The sequence below is a fragment of the Marmota marmota genome, unplaced genomic scaffold, assembly GCF_001458135.2.
Source record: "Marmota marmota marmota unplaced genomic scaffold, marMar, whole genome shotgun sequence".
Classification (NCBI taxonomy): Eukaryota; Metazoa; Chordata; class Mammalia; order Rodentia; family Sciuridae; genus Marmota; species Marmota marmota.
This window is the reverse complement of record NW_026000016.1, coordinates 40,663,202-40,684,338: the sequence shown is the minus strand read 5'-3', so window position 1 is coordinate 40,684,338 and position 21,137 is coordinate 40,663,202. Positions and strand designations below refer to the sequence as shown.

The window sequence follows — 21,137 nt, the reverse complement described above, 5'->3', positions numbered from 1 at the left end:
ATACTACTAACAAAGGATTGACATCCACAATATATAAAGAGCTCCTATACATTAATAAGAAAAAGATAAACAATCTAATAAAAATGGGCAAAAAGCATGAACAGGCATTTTACAGGTAAGAAAACATAAATGACCCATATATGTGTGAAAATATACCCAATCTTATTAGTAATAAGAGAAATATCAATTATCATCATGAAATAACATCTTACAGCCATCATATTGACAAAAGTTGAATCTTCCAATATGAAATATTGAAGATTTAAAACAACGGAGGTCTTAATATATTGCTGGTAGGATCAGAAATAGTGGAACCACTTTACATAGAGCAATTTTGTGTGATCTCTTAGATTTAAGATGTGCGTGCCCTTCAACGCAACAGTTCTACTCCTAAGTGCATTTATGCGATCCAGAAAAAAATGTTCTTGCACAAGTACACTCTGAGTCATCTACCACAAAATTTAACAGTACTGTTTGTACAAGAAAAACCTGGGCACAATCCAAATGTCCCATAGGTAGGGAATTAATGTTTTTCTACGTCTACATGCCGTCTACATGCAGTGAAAATGATCGAACTAATGCTTCATCTGTTGGATGAAGCCCATATGTAATACTGAACAATACAGGGAAGTTGCAGAAGAAAACTCTCACTGTGATATCACAAACAAAATCCAAAATTATAAAAAATTAAAAAAAAACTCTACAGTTACAGTTACTATAAAAGAAAGAAATAACCATAAGCAGCAAATTCAGGATAGTGGCTACTTTCCAGAAAGGAAAGAAGGAGAATATGATCCAGGAGGGATTCTTTGGGGTCTTCAACTGATCTAACAATGATTTTTATTTTTTTAATCTCTGGGGTGGGAATTTAACTGCTCATTATATTAATTTTTTTTATTCCTTTTCAAATGTGCAAGGTATTTTATAATAAAAAACATCAAAAAGTGTTTCTTTTTTTCTCTCCTCGGGAAAATTCCAGCTATTCATTTGCATACATGTCAGATCATTTCCAACTGTACTGATTTCTGCACCACAGCTTGAATGTGTTTATAAGGTTCTCCAGAAAGTGTGCCCTATGGACTCTTTCTGCAATACCACAGAGAGGACACTGGGGGGAGCTATTTCATCACCCAGGTGTTTTTTTTCCTTCCCCTTGGATGCTTGCTATAAATGGAAAGAGACACAGGACGGACTTTTTTTCTTCTAATTCTTTGTGTGGTCTTGGGCATGTCATATCCCTTCCCTGCCTGCTTCCTCATCTGTAAGATGAACCACACATCACTTCCCCCAAGAAACCTCTCAGGTAGGAAATTCCATGGTCAATAATCATCTATACTAAATCATGCCTGGACTCATAAAGGGGAGGCCAGAGCTGGCGCAGCCCTGACAAGCCCCAAGAGATTAAAAGAATTTTCGGGTGCTCCTACGGGAGGCACGACGGGAAACTCCTTTTTCTGAAATGAACACATACATCTATTCTGCTGGGCCGGCAGCTCACCCCTGTAATCCCAGTGGCTCGGGAGGCTGAGGCAGGAGGATTGCAAGTTCAAAGCCAGCCTTAGCAAAACACCAAGGCACTAAGCAACTCAGTGAGACCCTGTCTCTAAATGAAATGCAAAATAGGACTGGAGATGTGGCTCAGTGGCCAAGTGCCCCGGAGTTCAATCCCCGGTACCCTCCTCCCTGTAAAAAATCTATTCTCATAAAGCAAGTTATACCTTTGTTAAAGTCAGCATGGAGATATTCTTAGATGAAAGGGGCAGAGAAGGTGAGTGTTCTAAATAAATTCATATATTTCCTTCAGAAGGTGAACACTACTACTTGTAATTCAACTTTAGGAACATAAATAAGTTCTTTTAAAAATTATTATTATTATTATTTAGTTTTAGGTGGACACAATATCTTTATTTTACATTTATGTGGTGCTGAGGATCGAACCCAGTGCCTTGTGCATGCTAGGTGAGCACTTTACCACCGAGCCACAACCCCAGCCCTAGGAACATAAATAAGTTCACCTTTATTAACATCTTGAAATTATTATAGTCATAGTTTGGTTTCCTCATCTCCTCCTGATGCTCTTACGTTTCAAAGATTGGGTTCTATAATACAGAAAAAAATCACCTTGTAATCAGTAAGATCAAGACACACTGATCACAAAGCAGATCTAAGCCTTCTCTCCTGGGAGGTCAGTATTTTTAGGGAAGAATGTTAAATTACATTCTTTATCTAAGATGGCATTTAGCTCCCATTAGCACATGTCAAAGGTAAGAAGAAAGGGCTTATTAAGTAGTTATAGAATATGTAATTTACTTTTCACTTTGACCCAACTAGAATATACAACTCCTATTGGGAATAAGGATGTTTTTCAATTAATTAAAAAACTATTATAGAGATGTTTAACATCGAGTCTTCTAAACCTTCCCCACACTTAGCTGGAGTCCTTTTAACATATATTCCCCTGTCGAGTTGGGCCTTCTGATGGCGGCACTTGGGACTGGCCCTGCACATGCTAATTGCAGGCCTGGGAGGTGCATTACAAGCAACAATAGAAACGGATTCACTGAGAGAAAAATTCCTATAAAGTGTCCGCACGAAGACATTGAAGCAACCTAATACTAGAAGCCAAAAGAAGACACGAAGCTTTCTTTCATTGCTTTTCCTCCCCTGAGGTGTCTGTATGCCCTGCACACAAGGAAGTGGGACACAGGGGACATGGACACAGATGTGTCAGCAGCCTGGGGGCCAAAGAAGTAGAGCTGCAAGGCTGTGGAGGGTTTGGGGTGCCTGGTGTTGAAGGATCCGAGCAGTAGGGGTGGGGGAGTGTGAAGGCTTCAGTGTGCCCTGTGGCCAAGGAGGGGGAATAGTGAGGGGAGGGCCTCGTGGACTCTTGTCACATTCAGGGTCAAGGAGACAGTGATGGCATTGTGCAGAAGAGAGGTGGCTACCGTGACTGGAAGACTGGTCCCACAGAGGAAGTTAGGAAACTGAGCAAAAATGTAAGTCTATCAAGGATAATGGAATCCACAATCAGAGGATGATGGGAACATGACCAGAGAGGTGATTGACAGAGGGCCACGACTGGTAGAACCCCGAAATGCCGGCTTTTAGTTGGAAGTCAGTATGAACTCGTGGTTTTTAGTTTTGTATGTACGTATATAAAATGTCATGGACATACGTGTGTATCTGTCCATAGGTACATGCGTGATTACCTAGCTTTGCCACCAAAAAGACCTAGAAGCAATGGCACCCAGGAGAAAGGAGCAAAGCAGGTTTAAAGCCAGCTCAGCAACTTAACTAAAAAACACAGTGAGACCCTGTCTCTAAAATACAAATAAGGGATGGGGTCATGCCTCAGTGGTTAAGTGCCCCTGAGTTCAATGCGTAGTATCAGTATCGAGGGGAAAAAAAAGAAAAAAAGAAATAGCAAATCTCCTTAGGCTCTCATTATTATGAATTTGATTCAGGCAGAGTCGCCTATGATTGGTTGCCAAAGATGAGGATTGAGGAGGAACTGGGTGCTGATGGCAGTTCAGAGTATTTCCCACCAAAGGCGGTTCAATTACAAACAAAAACGTGACGGGGAGAAACCTGACAGACACCAACTTTTCCAGGTGATTGAGGTTAACGTTATCAGTGATAGGACAGAAGGACATTGTTTGTCTCTTGGTAGGATGCAGTGTGCCCTGAGAAGAGCATTGTGTCTCTGGACACAATGGCACATTGAAGGATTGCAAGTTCAAGGCCAGCCTCAGCAACTTAGCAAGACCCTGAGCAGTTCTCTAAAAAAAAAGAAGGGGGCTGTGACATAGGTCTCAGTGGTAAAGTGCCCTGGGTTCAACTCCCAGTACCAAAAACCAAACAAGTAGCCTCTAGGACCAACCAAAACAAGAAGCCCCACAGACACAGTCTGGGGTTTATCCTTGATGTTTTGATGTGATGAGAGATGGGTATTTGGTCTTCACCCTTAGCTCCTGATACAGTCACTCTCAAGACCCTGGGAACCTGAAGCTATAAGAATGTGTTTTTGGTTTTTTGTTTTCTTTGGTACTGGGAATTGAACCACCGAGCCACATCTCTAACCCCTTTTATTTTTTATTTTGAGACAGAATCTCACTGAGTTGCTTTAGAGCCTCGCTAAATTGCTAAGGTTGGCTTTGAACTTGCAATCCTCCTGCCTCAGCCTCAGGGAATCACTGGAATTACAGGCTAAGAGTGTGCTTTTCTATGTTATTAAGATGGTGGTGGCTGGGATCCCCACACTGCCCAAGGATGGGTCTGGTCACCAGGAAGACCAAGCATGTGAGTAGAAAATGGGAAGGTTTGGTTCCACCCCCTGGCCTCCAGGAAGGTAAGAGAGGCTGAAGGTTGAGTTGATTACTAATGGCTAAAGATTCCATCAGTTATGCCTTTCTAGCAGAACCTTAATGTAACCCCTGAAGAATGGGCCAAGGGACCCTCTGGAAGATGCTGAGTGGGTGGTGCATCCATAGATGGCAAGGAACCCTATGTCCCTACCTAGACCTTGCCCTATGCTTCTCTACCATCTGACTCTTTTGAGGTTTTTTATTTTTGTATAGTACTGGGGATTGAATCCAGGGCCTTGCACATACTAGGCAATTAATTACTCCTGAGCTACTCCCCTTCCCTGAGTTGTAGTTTTATAAAGGTAAGGAGCTGGGGGTGGAACTCAGGAGTCCACACTAGCTTAGCCTGCCAGAGGTCCTGGATTCAGTCCCTAACAACACATACACACACATTGATACTTATTATGAGTCGGTAAAGAACTGGTAAATGTCAGTAAATAGCCTTCCTAAGTTCTTTAAGCTGTTCTAGCAAACTATCAAACCCAGCAGAGGGTGGTAAGAACCTTCATTTTATAGCTGGTGAGTCAGAAATACCAGAGATCCAGGACTTGAGATTGGCATCTTAAGTGGGAGCAGTCTTGGAGATTGAGCCCTCAAACTGTGGGATCTGCTCTCTCAAGGCAGATAGTGTCTAAATGGAATTAAATGGTTGCACACTCCGCTGCTGTCTCAAAGTTGGAGAACTGGTTGGTATGAGTTTTAAAAAAAAAAAGGAGCCTACACATTTGGTGTCAAAAGCACTCTGTTGGACTGGGGTTGTGGCTCAATGGTAGAGTGCTCGTCCTGTACATGCAAGGCCTGGGTTGGATTCTTAGCACCACATAAAAAATAAAATAAAGGTATTGTGTTCCACCTACCACTAAAAATAAATAAATTAATTAAAAAGTGCTCCATGGGTAGAGACCCATCATAGTAACCCTATATAGCTGAAGAGCTGGACTCATTAAAATGTCAAGGGCACAAATGGCAAAGACTGGGACACTGCTGTTCCAGGGTGAGGGAGACTGAAGAGACTTGACAAGGAAAGGTGGCAAGTGGCCCCTGAATAGTCATGGACCAGAGAGCAAAGAGACACTGCTGAGCCAGTCCATGAAGCTTCATGGGGTCTGAGTTTCCGTGGTAGCACCAAATCCATGAGGATTTCCTGATCTGGAGTGTTAGATGGTGGTTATTGAAGGAAAAGTGTCCTTTGTGCGTGGGCAGAACACTGGCTGAAGGGCTGAGGGGCTTCATGTTTAGTTTGCTCTCAAATGGTCCAGAGACAATGGCATGAATCACGCACGTGCACACACACACACACACACACACACACACACACCCCACACCCCTATACACGGCAAAAGCTATACAGGATAATGAGTGAGGAATCTGGGTAAAAGGCATACGGGAGTTCTTTGTACTGTCTTCTTGCAACTTTCTGTAAGTTTGAAACTATTTTAAATAAGCTATTTTTTAAACCTTAAAAGGAATGGGGGAAGGAGCTGCTTGGAGTGGCGCACACCTGTAATCCCCCTATACTCTGGAGGCTGAGGCAGGAAGATAGCAAGTTCAAAGTCATTCTGGAATTTAGAAAATCCTGTCTCAAAATAAAAGGCCTGGGGGGCTGGGGAAATAGTTCAGTTGGTATAGTGCTTGTCTCGAATGCACAAGGCCCCGGGTTCAATCCAATCCAGCACCACACATACAATAATAATAAAATAATAATAAAAATCTATTAAAGAATAAATAAATAAAAGGCCTGGGGATACAGCTCAGTAGTAGAGCATTTGCCTAGCATGTATCAGGCCCTGGCTTTCATCCCTAGAACTGAAAAGGAAAAAAAAAAGAGAGAGAGAGAGAGAGAGAGATGGGAGGGGGCTGGGTATATAGCTCAGTTGGTAGAGTGCTTGCCCTGCATGCACAAGACACTGGGTCTTGGGTTCAGTCCCCAGCACCACAAAGGAGAGAGAGAGAGAGAGAAAGAGAGAGAGAGAGAGAGAGAGAGAGAGAGAGAGGAGAAAGATTTAAGTATATAAGTATAAAATGAAGGAGAAGGAGTCCTAAATACCAGGAGGACACATAATATTTTTTGAAAAGCTCAGTCTGCCTCATTCAAGACGTGCTTACCAAGAGTGATCTTTAATTATACCCATATATTTACTTATATAAATACACCTGTAGGCACTCCAAGAAGTCACATTCTGTAGCACTTAGGAGTTCAACACCAAAGATACCATTTTCATTTTGTTATTTTTCACTGAGTATGTTGCTTTTTATTGTGGATAATTAAATAGCATGCTTTTTATATAACAATCATGTTAACAATAATAGCTCCTGTTTATATTTAAATATATCATTACTTGTCATCACGACTCTGTATTTTTTCTTTTCCCCTTTATTTTTGCAGCACTGGGGATGGAATCCAGGCCCTTGAGCATGCTAAGCATGCGCTGAACCCTGAGCACAGCACGTCCTGGCTCTGCTCTCCACCATTAAGACCACTGTTATTCTCGTTTATAGATGAGGAAATCAAGACTGAGAGAGGTCGGGTGTCTTGTCCCAGTTAGTGATGGAGCTGAGATTTGAACCTGGGTGGTCTGGTTCTAGCACCATTCATATTTTTGACACACATATCTTTTGTATCCAGAGCTCGCTTTTAAGTTTCTTCAGAACTGAAACTATGCCTCCTCCTGCACTTACATTCTTGCTTAAGGAGGTTGAGTGTATCCTGGTGGGGTGGCACACACCTGAAATCCCAGCCACTCCAGAGGCTGAGGCCTGAGGCTGGGGGATTGCAAATTTGAAGCCAGCCTGGGAAATTTAGGGGAGAGCCTGTTTAGAAATGAAAAGGGCTGGAGATGGAGTTCAGAGGTAGTGCTTGTCTAAAATGTGTTAGACCCTGAGTTTAATCCCCATTCATGCAAAAAAAAAATGGTTAAAAAGATTTATAGATCTAAATAGACATTTAGACATGCAAATGGTCACAAGATCTATGAAAAAGTCATCCACATTGCTAGTAATCAGGGAAATGCAAATCAATACCACAATGAGATACTAACCCACCCTAGTCCAAATGGCTATTATCAAAAATATTAAAAATAACAAATGTAGATGAAAATGTGGAGAAAACGAACTCTTGCCACTACCGATGGGAAAGTACAATGTCCTATACTAGAGCCAGGCACAGTGGTGCACACCTATAATCCCAGTGGCTTGGGAGGCTGAGGCAGGAGGATCACAAATTCAAAGCCAGCCTCAAAAATTTAGCAAGATCCTAAGCAACTTAGTGAGACCCTGTCTCAAAATAAAAAATAATGAAAAAGGGCTGGAGATGTGGCTCAGTGGTTAAGCTCCTCTGGATTCAATACCCGTTACCAAAAAAAAAAAAAAAAGTCCTATACTTAAAGTCCTATACTTAAAAATTTTTGATGAGACATTGTGGTGGAAGCTCTGTTGTGACCATTCTCTGGATGGTCATCAACTCACTGAGAACTAGGCATTGCCTCTCAAGAGAATGCAGTAATGTCTGTCTAAGAAATGAAACATCTGGTACAGAATAGGAAGTCAGAGAAAGACTACACATGATCATGTCAGTGCAGCCGATGGGGACTCCACAACCCACCCCAGAGAATTAAAAGCAGAGGAGTCAAGGGCATAGGCTTTCTGTCAACCTAGAGAGAAAGCTCTTGGGCAAGGCTGATTGAAAAGCAGGTCCTGCTGGGCCAGGAAGGAGCACCTACACCTGTAATCACAGTGACTTGGGAGGTTGTGACAGGAGGATTGCAAGTTCAAGGCCAGCCTAGCAATTTAGAGAGACCCTTAGCAATTTAGCCAGAGAGACCCTGTCTCTAAAGAGGGACCAGGGATGTAGCTCAGTGGTAAAGTGCCCCTGGGTTCAATCCCACCCCCCACACCCACCAAAAACAGATTCCTCCTGGGCTCAGACACACGGAACACGTTTTGAGAAACTCACAGCGGAGTTTCTCAGCTGGTCAAGTGCAAGAGAAGATAGCGTTCAGTCTGGGAGAATAGAAAGAACTGAGATTCTGGCAGCAAAGAGCCACATGTCCAGGAGAGAATAAGGGGGCACCCAGAACACACTTCTGGGGCCAGCCGCCCTCTGGGTATTGAGTGCAGCAGCCCCCACCCCGCCCAGATGGAATGTGTCCATAAACACACTTCGACCCTTGAACTGCCCCCAAGTCCAGGGTGAGCACACGTCCTCTTTAGGTCCATGACCGCCCCAGCTTACTTCCCTTGTTCCCACATCCTCTGGCTAGTGTCCCCTTTCACTCCCAAAGCATCCCGTTGTTGTAAACAGGGTCCAAATATAGACATACTTCAATTCTCAAAGTGGCCTGTATTCTACTAGACACCTAAAATAAGAAAACAGTGTTTTTGTTTTTTCTTGGTACTGGAGATTGAACCCAGGGGTCCTTTACCACTGAAATACATCTCCAGCCCTTTTTATTTTATTTTGAGACAGGGTCTTGATAAATTGCTGAGGCTAGACTCCAACCTGTGCTCCTCCTGCCTCAGCCTCCCAAATAGCTGGAATTCCAGGAATGGTCCACCCACACCTAGCAAACAGGGTGTTTTGAAAAAATGCAAATACTACTTTTTTCCAGGCACTAAGAAGACTGTTAGGTACAGACCACTGCTCTCGAGTAATTAAAGTCTATAGTGTAAGACAAGTGCCTCAATAAACACACTTTCTATCACCTTTTACATGGAAATTTAAATGCTTATTTACATTTACTTTTAGATTTAAAGTCTAACAGATGTCTTGGGGCCCTTCTGAGAATCAAAATGGCTTACATAAATCCTTCAGATCAAAAGATTTTATGCCATCACAAACTTTCTATTTAATTCTATTGCCAATTCAAAATATTGATGTGGTTTTATTTCAGATTTACGTAGAGCAATGATTGAAGGACGGCGGGTCCCACTTGATGCATTTTAAACATGCAGGTTGCTTTTTTCCTACTATAAACGCCTTTGAAGGAACGAGACAAAAGGGTTTTTGTGGAACTGAGATTTACTGAATGGAAAGGGTTCCTTTTAATGAGCCATTTGGAAGATTTTTAAAAATCCTTTTAGAAAATGTGAACTGCTATCAGAATTACTTCATCATGTTTGAATTATGTTTAAATAGGAAGCTAATGTCACAGCAGATTGCAGCAATGTTTACCTGGGGTTTCTTGTCATTTGCTTAAACTCTACACATAGCTTAAATACTAGAAGACACTTGCAAAGGAACCATTTTGTTGCTGGAGCTCTTTGGTAGATTTGGTGAGATGAGCTTTGAGGTCCTATCATGTGGCAAGACCCCGTGACAACTAAGGAGTAGAGGAAAATACCATTTTAAAGAATTCTCAGAAGTGGCCTTTGGAGATGTTCTTAAAAGACCACAGGATTTTAACAGAAAAAAAAAAAAAACAGGGTGGGACGTGGGAAGAGTGGAAAGGTTTCCAGGTTGCAAAGGCTGCAAAGGCCCATGGGAAAGAAGGGCACCAGGCAACCCTGAGGTGTGGTGGGAGATAAGTTTACAGCAAATGCAGGTCTTCCTGGTTTAGAGAAAGTTTGCATCCTGTTTTGGGCAAATGAGTGACACTAAATCTCTTCTTGCAGATCTGACCTAGAATTAGAAAAAGTTGGAGGCAGAAACCACTTAGGAGGATTTTGCAATTCTTCAAATAAATATCATGGTGCAAACTGGTTTAGCAGCAGTGGTAAGAGCAAAGGGGTGGCAGTGCTGGGGACGGAGCCCAGGGCCTTGCACATGCTAAGTGTGAGCTCTACCACTGAGCTACAGGTACCCCACTCCTGGGACTGGTTTTTAAAAATTCTAATTCAAATCCCTAGGAAGAGGTAGGAAGTGTGCTTTCTCTGAGGATTTCTCTGAGGCTTTGACTTGGACAGTGGGGAGAGGAAGAAGCCATCATGATACACAGAGGCCATAAATGCAGGTTCTGGTGAGTGAGATGTGCTTAGTTTTGGATATTATACTCTTGAGTCCAAGGTATCAGGGGAATAACCAGAGGGCAGATTACAAATGCATTCATGTAACCTACAAAATGTTCATAATTATAAGTAAACACTTGTTCAAAAGATGCAGGAAGGAGGGAGGAAAGTTAGAGAGTGAGGAGGAAAAGGCAGGAGCTTTCCAGAAAGCAGTTGGACACTCAGACTTCTTTCTCAGGAGAGGTCCTGGGGAGGTCATGACACAGAGACGGTGAGTAAAGAAGGCACCAGGAGAAGAGGGCTGAATTCAGGTCTTGGCACAGGGATACTTAGGGGCCAAGAGAAAGACAGAAGTCAAGAAAGGAAACCATGGCTGGGGCAGAGCTAGAAGCCAGAGAACACAGAGCTCCCCGGATCCAAGGAGGCAGGTGTCTCCAGACAACCAGGGACATCTGGGCATGGTGGCACAGACCTGTAATCCCAGTGATTCAGGAGGCAGAGGCCGGAGGATCTCAAGTATGTGGTCAGTCTCAACAACTCAACAAGGCCCCAAGCAATTTAGCAGGACCCTGTCTTGAAATTAAAAAAAAAAAAAAATTAAAAAGGGCTGAGGGGTGTGGCTCACGGTTAAGTGCCCCTGGGGGATTCAATCCTTGGTTAAAAAAAAAAAAAAAAAAAACCCAGACAACATCAAAAAAACCAACCACAAGGGACAGAAGTCAGAAGAGAGAAAAGTCACAAGCACTGGCACGTGAGAGCTCCTTACTGAGCCCTAATTCTGGGCTGTGCCCCACGCTGAGAACATAGCCTGTCTTGTGCTCCTCATCCAACCTGGGACATAGGTAACACTGGGGAGCTGCACCGGTAGCTTTAGATCTGTGAACTGACTTCTTCAAAGCTTGCACTGCTGAAGGGCAGGGCCAGGACACCAATCCAGCAGGGCCTCACCCAAACCATGTTCCCCTCACACAGTTGGCCTCCTGCTTCAACATGGTGGTGGGGTGGAACTCAGATCCCAATGTCTGGAAAAGAGCAGGGGATGGAAACTCACCCTGATGCTATATTTGCAGAGGCCTAGAATAAAGCTCAGTGCTAGATGAGAATGTCAACTATCATCAGTGAAAGGAGTGGGTGGTGGTGAAGCTCGGGGGAGCAGGGCTGCACCTCTTCCAGGAAGGGGCAAGAGAGATGGGCACTCTAGATCCTTGGTGAGAAGATGAAAATCATTTCACAAAACAGAAACCTGCATTCAAGCTGGGCACCATGGCACAGGCCTGTGATTCCAGTAACTTGGGAGGCTGAGTCAGGAGGATCACAAGAGTTCAAGGCCAGCCTCATCCACCTAGCAAGACTGTCTCAAAATAAAAAATGAAACGGGCCAGGGACAGAGCTCAGTAGTAGAGTGCCCCTGGGTCCAATCCCCAGAACTGATTTTAAAAAAAGGAGAGAAAGAAAGAAATGACCTTCTTTCAAGTAAGATTTGAACACTTTAACGGAATGCAGTAACTTGCTATTTTCCTTTCTTAATATATATGAAAATGCTATTTCCTATTTTAACATATGTGTAAAAGTATTCATGCATTAGAATTGTACATACTTTTTTGGTTTCCTTGCATTTTTCTGTTGAGAGTTTGAGTTTTTCTTTCAAAAGGACATTAAACGCTGGATCATGGGGAAACAAACAAAAGGAAAACAGGCCATGAGAACTCATGAGCCTTGGATGGAGATTAACACCAAGCATTCGCGTGGATTCTGTCAATCACAGGGCGTTTTTGGAAGGGGAAGGAAATTCATGTTGCCCTTTGAGGGAAAAGAGCCTTTCTCCCGAGCTGCTGCAGCATTTGTGAGACACGCTTAGGCTTTCCCCCATGGACATAGCCACACTGTCACGTATGGATGTCACCGAGAGAAATACACAAGCTGACAGCTCATCTGGTGGCTGTTCTCAATCTGGTCATTGTCCCTGTGAACCCTGCGCATCCCTGAGTGTTTCAATAGGGCAGAAGGATTTTCTCCCTCTGTATCCAAAAAAGCACTCTGGGAAGGGAAGGCTAGGCCTGTGCCCAAAGGCTTTACAGTCAGGAGGACCAGCAGTGACAGGAATCAGCCTGGGGAGGAGCATTTTGATCAACTTGGAGGATTCGTGTGCCGTTCATTCAGTGAAGTTTCTTGTTTGTTTCTTTTGCACCTGGGATTGAACCCAGGGGTGCTTAACCACTGAGCCACATCCCCAGCCCTTTTTATTTTTTGAGACAGAGTCTCCCTAAGTTGCTGAGGCTGGCTTTGAACTCAGAGTCCTCTTGCCTCAGCCTCCCAAGCCGCTGGGATTACAGGTGTGCGCCACTACACCGGGCTCAGTGCAGATTTTAATGGAGGGATTTTAAACAAGCTCTCCAAATCAAAAGCATTTGGGAAGTTTGAAAAGAAGTCATATAATTAATGTTGGGTCTGTGCACTGTCCAATGAGTGAAAGTGAGAAAAATCCAACACACTGGTTATTTGAATGAACTAATGCTCAGCCACAGGTCTAGAGCTCCCTGTGCCCCCCTCCCCATCACAGTTCTATCCCAACACTGTGTCTATGCAGTGGCCAAGACTGAATTTCCACCAGACCTGTTCCCCCTCCACAGCCCCATTCAACCCCTCCATTCAAATGGCACCAGGGCTAGGAGACTTTTCCTATGAGCAAGTTCAAATGCATGATCATACCTCACCTGGAGAACCAGGTCTTCTCCTTGAGCCAACACTGGCCATTGATAACACAGGACTGTCTTACAGGGTGAGGCTGATTCAGAGCCTCTACCTCTGACCTGGTGGCCTGCAGCTGGCTAGCTTCAGGTGGACTCAGTCCAAAGCAGAGTCAAAGTTCATGGACTGAAAGACCAATTATGTCCCTGCCTCAGCATTGGAGCCCGTCGGTGGAGCCTGCATGCTGGGAACCCGGGGGCATGGCTCTGTGGCTTTGACCTGCAGTTCTGGGAGCTGTGGACAGTTCCCTTGAGCTCCTTTCCAGGGCAGGAACAGGCAGGCCCAGGTCTGGGACAGAACTTGGAACACACACACATCTGGAGGGGTCTGGGGGAGCCACTTGCCCTGAGGCACCTTGTACAACTGTCCTCATGGGGGTCAGTCCTTTTCAAATGAGGCTAGCTGTGCCAAACCCCTGGGGAAAGCCCTGTGCTCCTCCTGGCCCAGAGTTAGAGGGGATATTTTACAGGGTACTAGTGTTCTTAATTTAAACTATATGAAATTGTCCTTTTTTTGTATATCAAACATGATGCAGAATGTAACATGCTCATCCTCACAACAGAAATTATGAGAAGCTGGGTATGCCTGTAATCCCAGCAGCTGAGGAGGCTGAGGCAGGAGGATTGTGAATTCAAAGCCAGCCTCAGCAACTTGGGGAGGCTATATGCTATTTATCAAGACTCTGTGTCTCAAAATAAAAAACAAAAAGGTCTGAGGATGTGGCTCAATGGTTAAGTTCCTCTGGATTCAATCCCTGGTACCAAATATAAATAAATAAATAAACAAACAACAAACAAATAAATAAATGGATAAATAAATAAATAAATAAAATAAATAAATAAATAAAAGAAATGATGAGACAAGAGTAGGGTACATGTGGAAAAATAACAATTTTGAGAGCCAGACCTGGGTTCAAATCTCAGTTCTGTTACTTTCACTCCACAAACACATACTGAATTCCTTCTATTTTGCTGGATACTATTCTTGGAGCTTTACAGAGAGGGGTGGTCCAGATAGGTAGGCAGCCCTGCTCCTTATCTTATGGGGCCACTTCCTGGTTGGACCAGTTGCTCCGCTTCTCTGAGCTTCAGTTAAGTATTGTAAAGGCTAAAAGGGATGATACACATCAGGCGCAGAGCGCATGGGCATGTTATCATTCCGTGGCTCACAGGAGCTCTAACCTATGGACCAAGAAAGCCTTGCAAGGCATTGTGGGAATCTCCAAGGCTATCCTCTAAGAGCCCTGAAGCAAGAAATGACTGTAGGAAAATGGGACAACCAGGGAGAGGGCCACAGGGACTCCTCCCAAGACCACTCATCCCAGCCCATCCACTCTTCCACTCAGAGAGGCCAGTTGCTGTCAGTTCTCAAATAAACCAGGAGGGCAATAGGCAGAGGAGGGTGTGAACTGCTTCATCTTTTTTTTTTTTTTTCTTTTTTCTCTTTCTCTTTCTGGTACCAGAGATTGAACTCAGGGGTACTTAACCACTGAGCCACATCCCCAGCCCTTTATTAATTTTTTTATTTTGAGACAGAGTCTCATTCTAGTTGCTGAGGTTGGTTTTGAATTTGCCATCCTCCTGCCTCCTGAGCTTCTGGGATTATAGATGTGTGCCACCACACATGCCTTATATAATTGGTTAATAATGGCTTCCCCCCGCCTCCAGTACCAGGGATGGAACCCAAGCCTCATATTTTTTTAAAAATATTTTTTTAATTGTTGATGGATCTTTATTTATATTCAGTGCTGAGAATAGAACCCACACCTGGTTCATCTTTCTTAATAGACATGAAATCATTTATTTAATACAAATAAAATAATGCCAAATTTATTGATCGAGACAGAGATTGAGGAGGCCTCAAATTACCTATAGAGTTTTCTAGCTTTTTTGTTTTTTTCATTTTGCTATACTAGGGACTGAACCCAGAGGTGCTCTACCACTGAACTACATCTCCAGCCCTTTTAAATTTTATTTTGAGACAGGGTCTTGTTAAATTGTTCAGGCTGGCCTTGAACTTGTGACCCTCCTGCCTCAGCCTCCAGAGTAGTGGGGAGCAGCTGGGATTATAGGCACCAGGCTGGAACTTCTGGTTTCAAGCCATCAACACATATCTGGCTCTAGTTATGTAAAGGATATGCAAGTTAGCTAATCTTTTCCCTAATTTCCCACCTAAACAAGTCTCCGGTGTGAACAGAAACAAAGGATTATAGATTCCTTTTGTAGCCCAGGGCCTATTTCTGGGCTCTGTGTGCAAACACGCCACAGGGCTATTTCGCAGGTCAGCATGCACACCATTTAAAGCTGCATAAATTGCGCTGGACAGAGTATTAATAAGTGTGAAGTTACTCTCTAGCAGTTCAGCTCATGACGGTACCTTCACTCTTGTCCTGAGGTCCATTTGACTTTCTGGGTCCATTCGGCACAGGTGGGGTACAGGGGGGCGAGACCAACAATTGCACTAACTTTTTTTCATACACTTTTCTGGTGGAAGCTGAGGAAGAATGTGAAGAACAAATTACATTGTCCTGTTTTTGTATGTGAGCTTACTGGGTTCAAAGTATTTCATAATTCCGACCTTTCTTCTAGGCTCTTATATAATTGGTTAATAATGGCTTTTTGTTTTTTTCTTCAGCACCAGGGATGGAACCCAGGCCTCATAAATACTAGGCAATCGCTCTACCACTGAGCGACATCCTTAGCCATGTGGTTGTTTTTTGTTTGTTTGTTTGTTTTTAATATTTTTTTAGCTATTGATGGATCTTTAATTTATTTATATGTGATGCTGAGAATTGAACCCAGTGCCTCGCACATGCTAGGCAAGCACTCTACCACTGAGCCACAACCCCAGCCCCAGACATATATATGGTTTTTAAAATGGACCCCACAGCTGCTCAACTCACTTTTTCCCTTTCACAAATACTTAGGTGATACCTCTGGAATAGCCACAGAATCAGGCATTGGATACATCTGAGAACAAGATGCCATGGCTGTGCATCCTATGTATGACGAATATAAACAGTGAATACGTAAGTCAATAGTTCATACAGAGCATATAGCAAAACCGAAACAGGAGCTGGGCCTGGTGGCACACGCTTGTAATCACAGTGGCTCAGGAGGATGAAGCAGGAGGATGGTGAGTTCAAGCCAGCCTCAGCAACTTAGCAAGTCCCCAAGCAACTTGGTGAGAGCCTGACTCTAAATGAAAAATAAGGGGCTGGGGCTAGGGCTCAGTGGCAGAGCACCTGCCTCGCACCTGTGGGGCCCTGGGTTCGAGCCTCAGCACCACATAAAAATAAATAAACAAAATAAAGATATTTAAAAATAAAAATAAAAAGGGCTGGGATTGTGGCTCAGTGGAAAGCACCTCTGGGTTCAATCCCTAGTACCAAAAAAAGAAAAAAGAAAAAAACAAACGGGTAATATAATAAAGAGTGACGGGTTTTTCATTGTCGAAGAAAACTAATCCCTTCTCTCTGGCACCATATTGATATGTAAGGATCTTCTCTCTGTGTGGTTTCCTGTTTTCCTATGTCTATTTGTGAAGGCAGGACCTCACACATGCTAAGCTGCTGAGCTATAGCCCCAGCCTCCTTATTTCTTTTTCTTTTTTTATTTTTTGGTTGTAGTTGGACACGATACCTTTATTTCACTTATTTATTTTTATGTGATGCTGAGGATTGAACCCAGGGCCTCGTGTGTGGGAGGCGGGCGCTCTACCGCTGAGCCACAACCCCAGCCTCAGCCTCCTTATTTCTAGTGGGAAACCATTTTCAATGGTTTTTATTGTACCTGTTCCTTTTACTCTAAGTTGTTTTTAAATCTTTGGAGGTAGTTTGTAAACAGTCAAGGGCTACCTCCCAATATTCACTGTGTACATACGTACGTAGTATTGGGCCCGGTAAAAATCCAAGCTTTTCCAGTTGATTCTGCAGTTCACAATCACTCAGGCACTTCACATCCACCATGGTGATAAAAGTTTGGCCTCTTTTCTGACAGTGGAATCTTTGAAATAGTAAAACAGTACATTCATTAAAACAGCCTTTAAGAATAAGTACTAAAACTTTTCTTATCCACATAAAGCTTTACAACTCATAAAGCCTACATCTTCATCTCCTGCTGTTTTCTGCCACAAAGCCCGGCTGGGATCAGTGACCTCCATGCAAAACCATGGGTGGGTGTCACTTTACCCAATGTTCTTGGGGTTCAGTTCTTCCTCACTTTTCTACTTGACTAATGTGAGAAAAATCTTTGGGACAACTTTTTCCTTTACTGCTCAGGATCTCTGAGTAAGACGCAAGCTCTGAGAAGATAAGAATTTAATTAAACAGGAAAGAGCTGAGAGAGATTTTTTTTTAGTGAGTTAAATAAAAAGTTATTTATCCCTGCCCTCCTTTTGATGAGAGTACAGAGAGTACAGAGCGGTCGGTTATTGCAAACAGTAGTAGTTTTCACACTTGTAATTTAACTCTGAGCATAACGAGATGGTAGTTTTTAATTAACCCGCCGGCAGACTTGGTAATTGCTGAATTGGCATTTGAAAAGAGTCAACTATTCATTCTCTGGCACCCAAATTGATTTATATAGATTTATAAAAGCCTTGATATGGCTTTCCCAAACTGCACAGCCCCACATTCGATCAGTTTTATTCCAGTGATCTCTTGATCTCCCCCCTCCCCCCAAAAAAACCCTGACCCTTCCACCTACTTAACAAAATCCTGAAAAGAGAGGCCCATTAGTCAAGTCTTTTAACAGAGATGTTTTCATTCGGGAGTTTATTGGTTGTACCTCATTTCTATCATGTTTCAAGACTTTTTAATATTGCAGTGAAAACGACCGAAAGATAATTACTCAGCATAGAGGATCTAGACCCATTTTAAGTAATGACTTTGCTTTTATTGGTGCTCAATCAATGTCCAATTAGGAAGAACATCATATACAAGCTAGAAAAAGGGGTGAATTGTTACGGTACGTAGGAACACCTAGTGGGACAGTTCTCCACTTTAAAGCCATGTTTCTTTTTCTCATGCATAGTAGGTACTTGGTAAAGGTTAAGTTTCTTCCTTTTCTATGTGTTGGGGAAACTGAGTTAGCACTTCTGAACCTGTAAAAAACAACCTAACACTAGGAAGTAAAAGGGCACCGCACTTCAGCATCTTAGATTCTTTTTTTCTTTTTAATACTGGAGGCTAGCTGAGGCAGATCCTGTGACATTTGTTCCCAAGAACAGCTGTCTGATGTTTCCCCCAGCTTCCCAAAAATAACCTCCAAAAGAGACCTCATCAATTTCAAGTGACACTAGACAATTGCCTAGAGGGAACGCACATATGGAAGAAAAATATTCAAATGGAATCCGAGCAGACGATTAATCCACTTACCCCTTCACATGGTTATCTAAAGCCTAGGCAGTTGGGCTGGTGACTGAAGCTGGGTGAGTTTCTCCCTAGGGTTTCTACTGGAAACCCCTCCCTCTTTGCCTATTAGATATTATGGTAATCATAATACTGACAGTGTGACATCAGTCACCCCCATAGCAACAGATTGATGTATAAATCAGATGATTAATTGAACCCAAGTTCAAACAGAAGGAGGCACTGGTCGACTTCATAGGCAGGCTGCCATGATAAAATGTCAAGAGATGCAGAGTAGTTATCATTATACACAGGAAGTAAGGAGCGGTTACCAAGCCAAATGGTGCCAAGGAACTGGGAAGAAAGAAGAGAAATCAAATAAATTCCTGTGTCTGGGCCATGATCAAAAGACCCACAGTAGTAGATGGTAATATGGCCATATACTCTAGATAAAATAAAGAAGTGAGAGAAAGCTGTACTAGATTGTTAAGAATTGTTCAGTAAAGGAAATGAGAGGGCTGGGGGCATGATTCCCTGGTAGAGTGCTTACCTAGCATGTATGTGCCAGGTCCTGGGTTTCATCCCCAGCATGGGAAAGCAGAGTGAGAGCAGGGTACAGGGGCTCTTGCCTGTAATCTCAGCTATTCTGGAAGCTGAGGCAAGAGGATCTCAAATTCCAGATCAGACTAGGCAATTTACTGAGACCTTATTGCAAAATAAAAGCATTGGGGAGATAGCTCACTGATGCAGTGCTTACCTAACATGGGTGAAGCCTTGGGTTCAGTCCTAAAAACCATTAATAGTAATAATAATAATAATAATAAGAAGAAGAAGACAAACAAGAAGAAGAATCAGAATGAGGATGGAGTGTAGACAAATAATTCATACACTGCCGAAGTCTGATGGTTTGGGTCTTTTCCAAAGCATTTTACGGGGCTGTAGCTGTAGCTCAGTGATAGAGCGTTTGCCTGGCATGCCCAAGCTCCTGGGTTCAACTCAAGCAAATAAATAAAAATTAAATTTAAAAAGAACTTTCAAATCCATTTCATCTACCAGATACTCCCATAAGTCAGCTGAATTGAACACAGTGGTGCACACCTGTAACCCCAGGAACCAGGGAGGCTGAGGCAGGAGGATTGCAAGTTCAAGGCCAGCCTTAGTGAGCAATTTAGGGAAACCCTGTCTCAAAAGAAAACTTTAAAATACAAAAAGGCTGCGGGTTGGGCTGGGGTTGTGGCTCAGTGGTAGAGCACTCGCCTAGCATGTGCGAGGCCCTGGGCTTGATCCTCAGCACCACATGAAAATAAATAAATAAAATAAAGGTATTGTGTCTAACTACAACTAAAAAAAAAAAAGGCTGGGGGTGCAGCTCAGAGGTAGCGAGTTTCCTGGGTTCAATCCCTAGTATAGGACGGGAGGGGAAAGTGGGGGGAGTCTGAGACAGATATTCTCAACCTGCATTACAAAAGCCTTTGAACCCAGGGCCTCAACCATGCTAGGCAAGCGCTCCACCACTGAGCTACATCCCCAGCCCCAAAGGCTCTTGTTGTTGCTTTATTGAGCTCAAGGGAAGATCTGTTTAAGGAAAGATCTGTCAGACTCCTGGCTTGAGTCTTTCAGGAAAGACTGCTGCAATTTTAAAAACAATTTATGGAAGACAAAATGTAACTGTGAGAAAACATGATGTGTTGATTAAATACCAGGAAAATGAGGGAACTGTCTGCAAAGGTTTAAGGGAACAGTGGAGTCAGGCAGCCTAGAATCAAATCCCAGCTCTATCACCAGCAGGGTGGTACAGGATTAGGCAATCACTGAGCCTACTGTGTCTCTTCATCTGTAATGGGGTATCAATGGTACCTCCTCCCAGGGCTGAAGATTCATTGTGTTATATAATCATAGAAAGTGTGAGCACATGGCACGCACTGTTTAAATATTTTCAATTATTTTAATTATTCATGAGCCCCAACCTCAGAAATTTCCTGCCTCTCATCTCTTCCCCAGGAGGCTCCATCCCATTTACACATGCTCATGGGTCTCTATAACTTCAGCCCTTCTCCGGCCCTGGGAAAGAGCTAAGCATCTTGGGATGCACTGAGTGCTCCCAAGCTGTGGCTCCAAAGTTTCTGAATAGAGAGCATCAATTTCCCAACAAACACGCAATGCAAACATTTACCAACATCCAAACATGGCATTCACCAAACAAAGACTTGGAAAATTGACACATTTGTTTCAATCAAAGCAAATAAATGATAGGCTTGGGTTATTAGGATGCACAAGCATTTTGTTTACATTTCCCAGAATTGCTTTCAACAAAAGAGCAGCCAGCAGGTGGAACCGCTTCCATTTTAGACAGTGAGACTGTTGGAATGAAACAGACATTTCTACAATGTTTTCTTGGTCAAACCTCTGGGGTTAAAACAAGCCATGATGAGAAAGGATTAAGCCAGATGCTCTCAACCAGCATCTATGGGTTGAGCCCCCTATGATGTACAAACTATGCCACCTGAAATTGTTCTCCTGAAGATCCATCTCATGCATATCCACGATTCTTTTGTTAGCACTATTCCATTTAAGAATTCCCATAGGCTGTGGAATCGTGAAATATTTGGCCTCAATGTGTGCAACATTCCTCTCAGTTTTCTCTCTGTAGTTCTGGGCATTAGCTTGTGGTTGTTGGTTTTTTTTTTTGTTGTTGTTGTTGTTTTTCCTCTTCATAGCTGCAAAGACATTGC

General features: G+C 43.1%; 1 protein-coding gene across 1 annotated transcript in view; it reads right to left on the bottom strand.

The window, feature by feature from the left end:
- Lemd1 (LEM domain containing 1) overlaps nt 1-17,022 on the bottom strand; it is a 28,580-nt gene extending 11,558 nt beyond the window's left edge. Inside the window, exons 1-2 of the mRNA XM_048809013.1 lie at nt 16,941-17,022; nt 11,905-11,969 (exon numbers count right to left, since the gene is read on the bottom strand). Coding sequence (XP_048664970.1) covers nt 11,905-11,969; nt 16,941-17,022 — 147 coding nt within the window. The remainder of the gene's footprint in view (nt 1-11,904; nt 11,970-16,940) is intronic.
- Between the last annotated feature and the right edge of the window lie 4,115 nt (nt 17,023-21,137).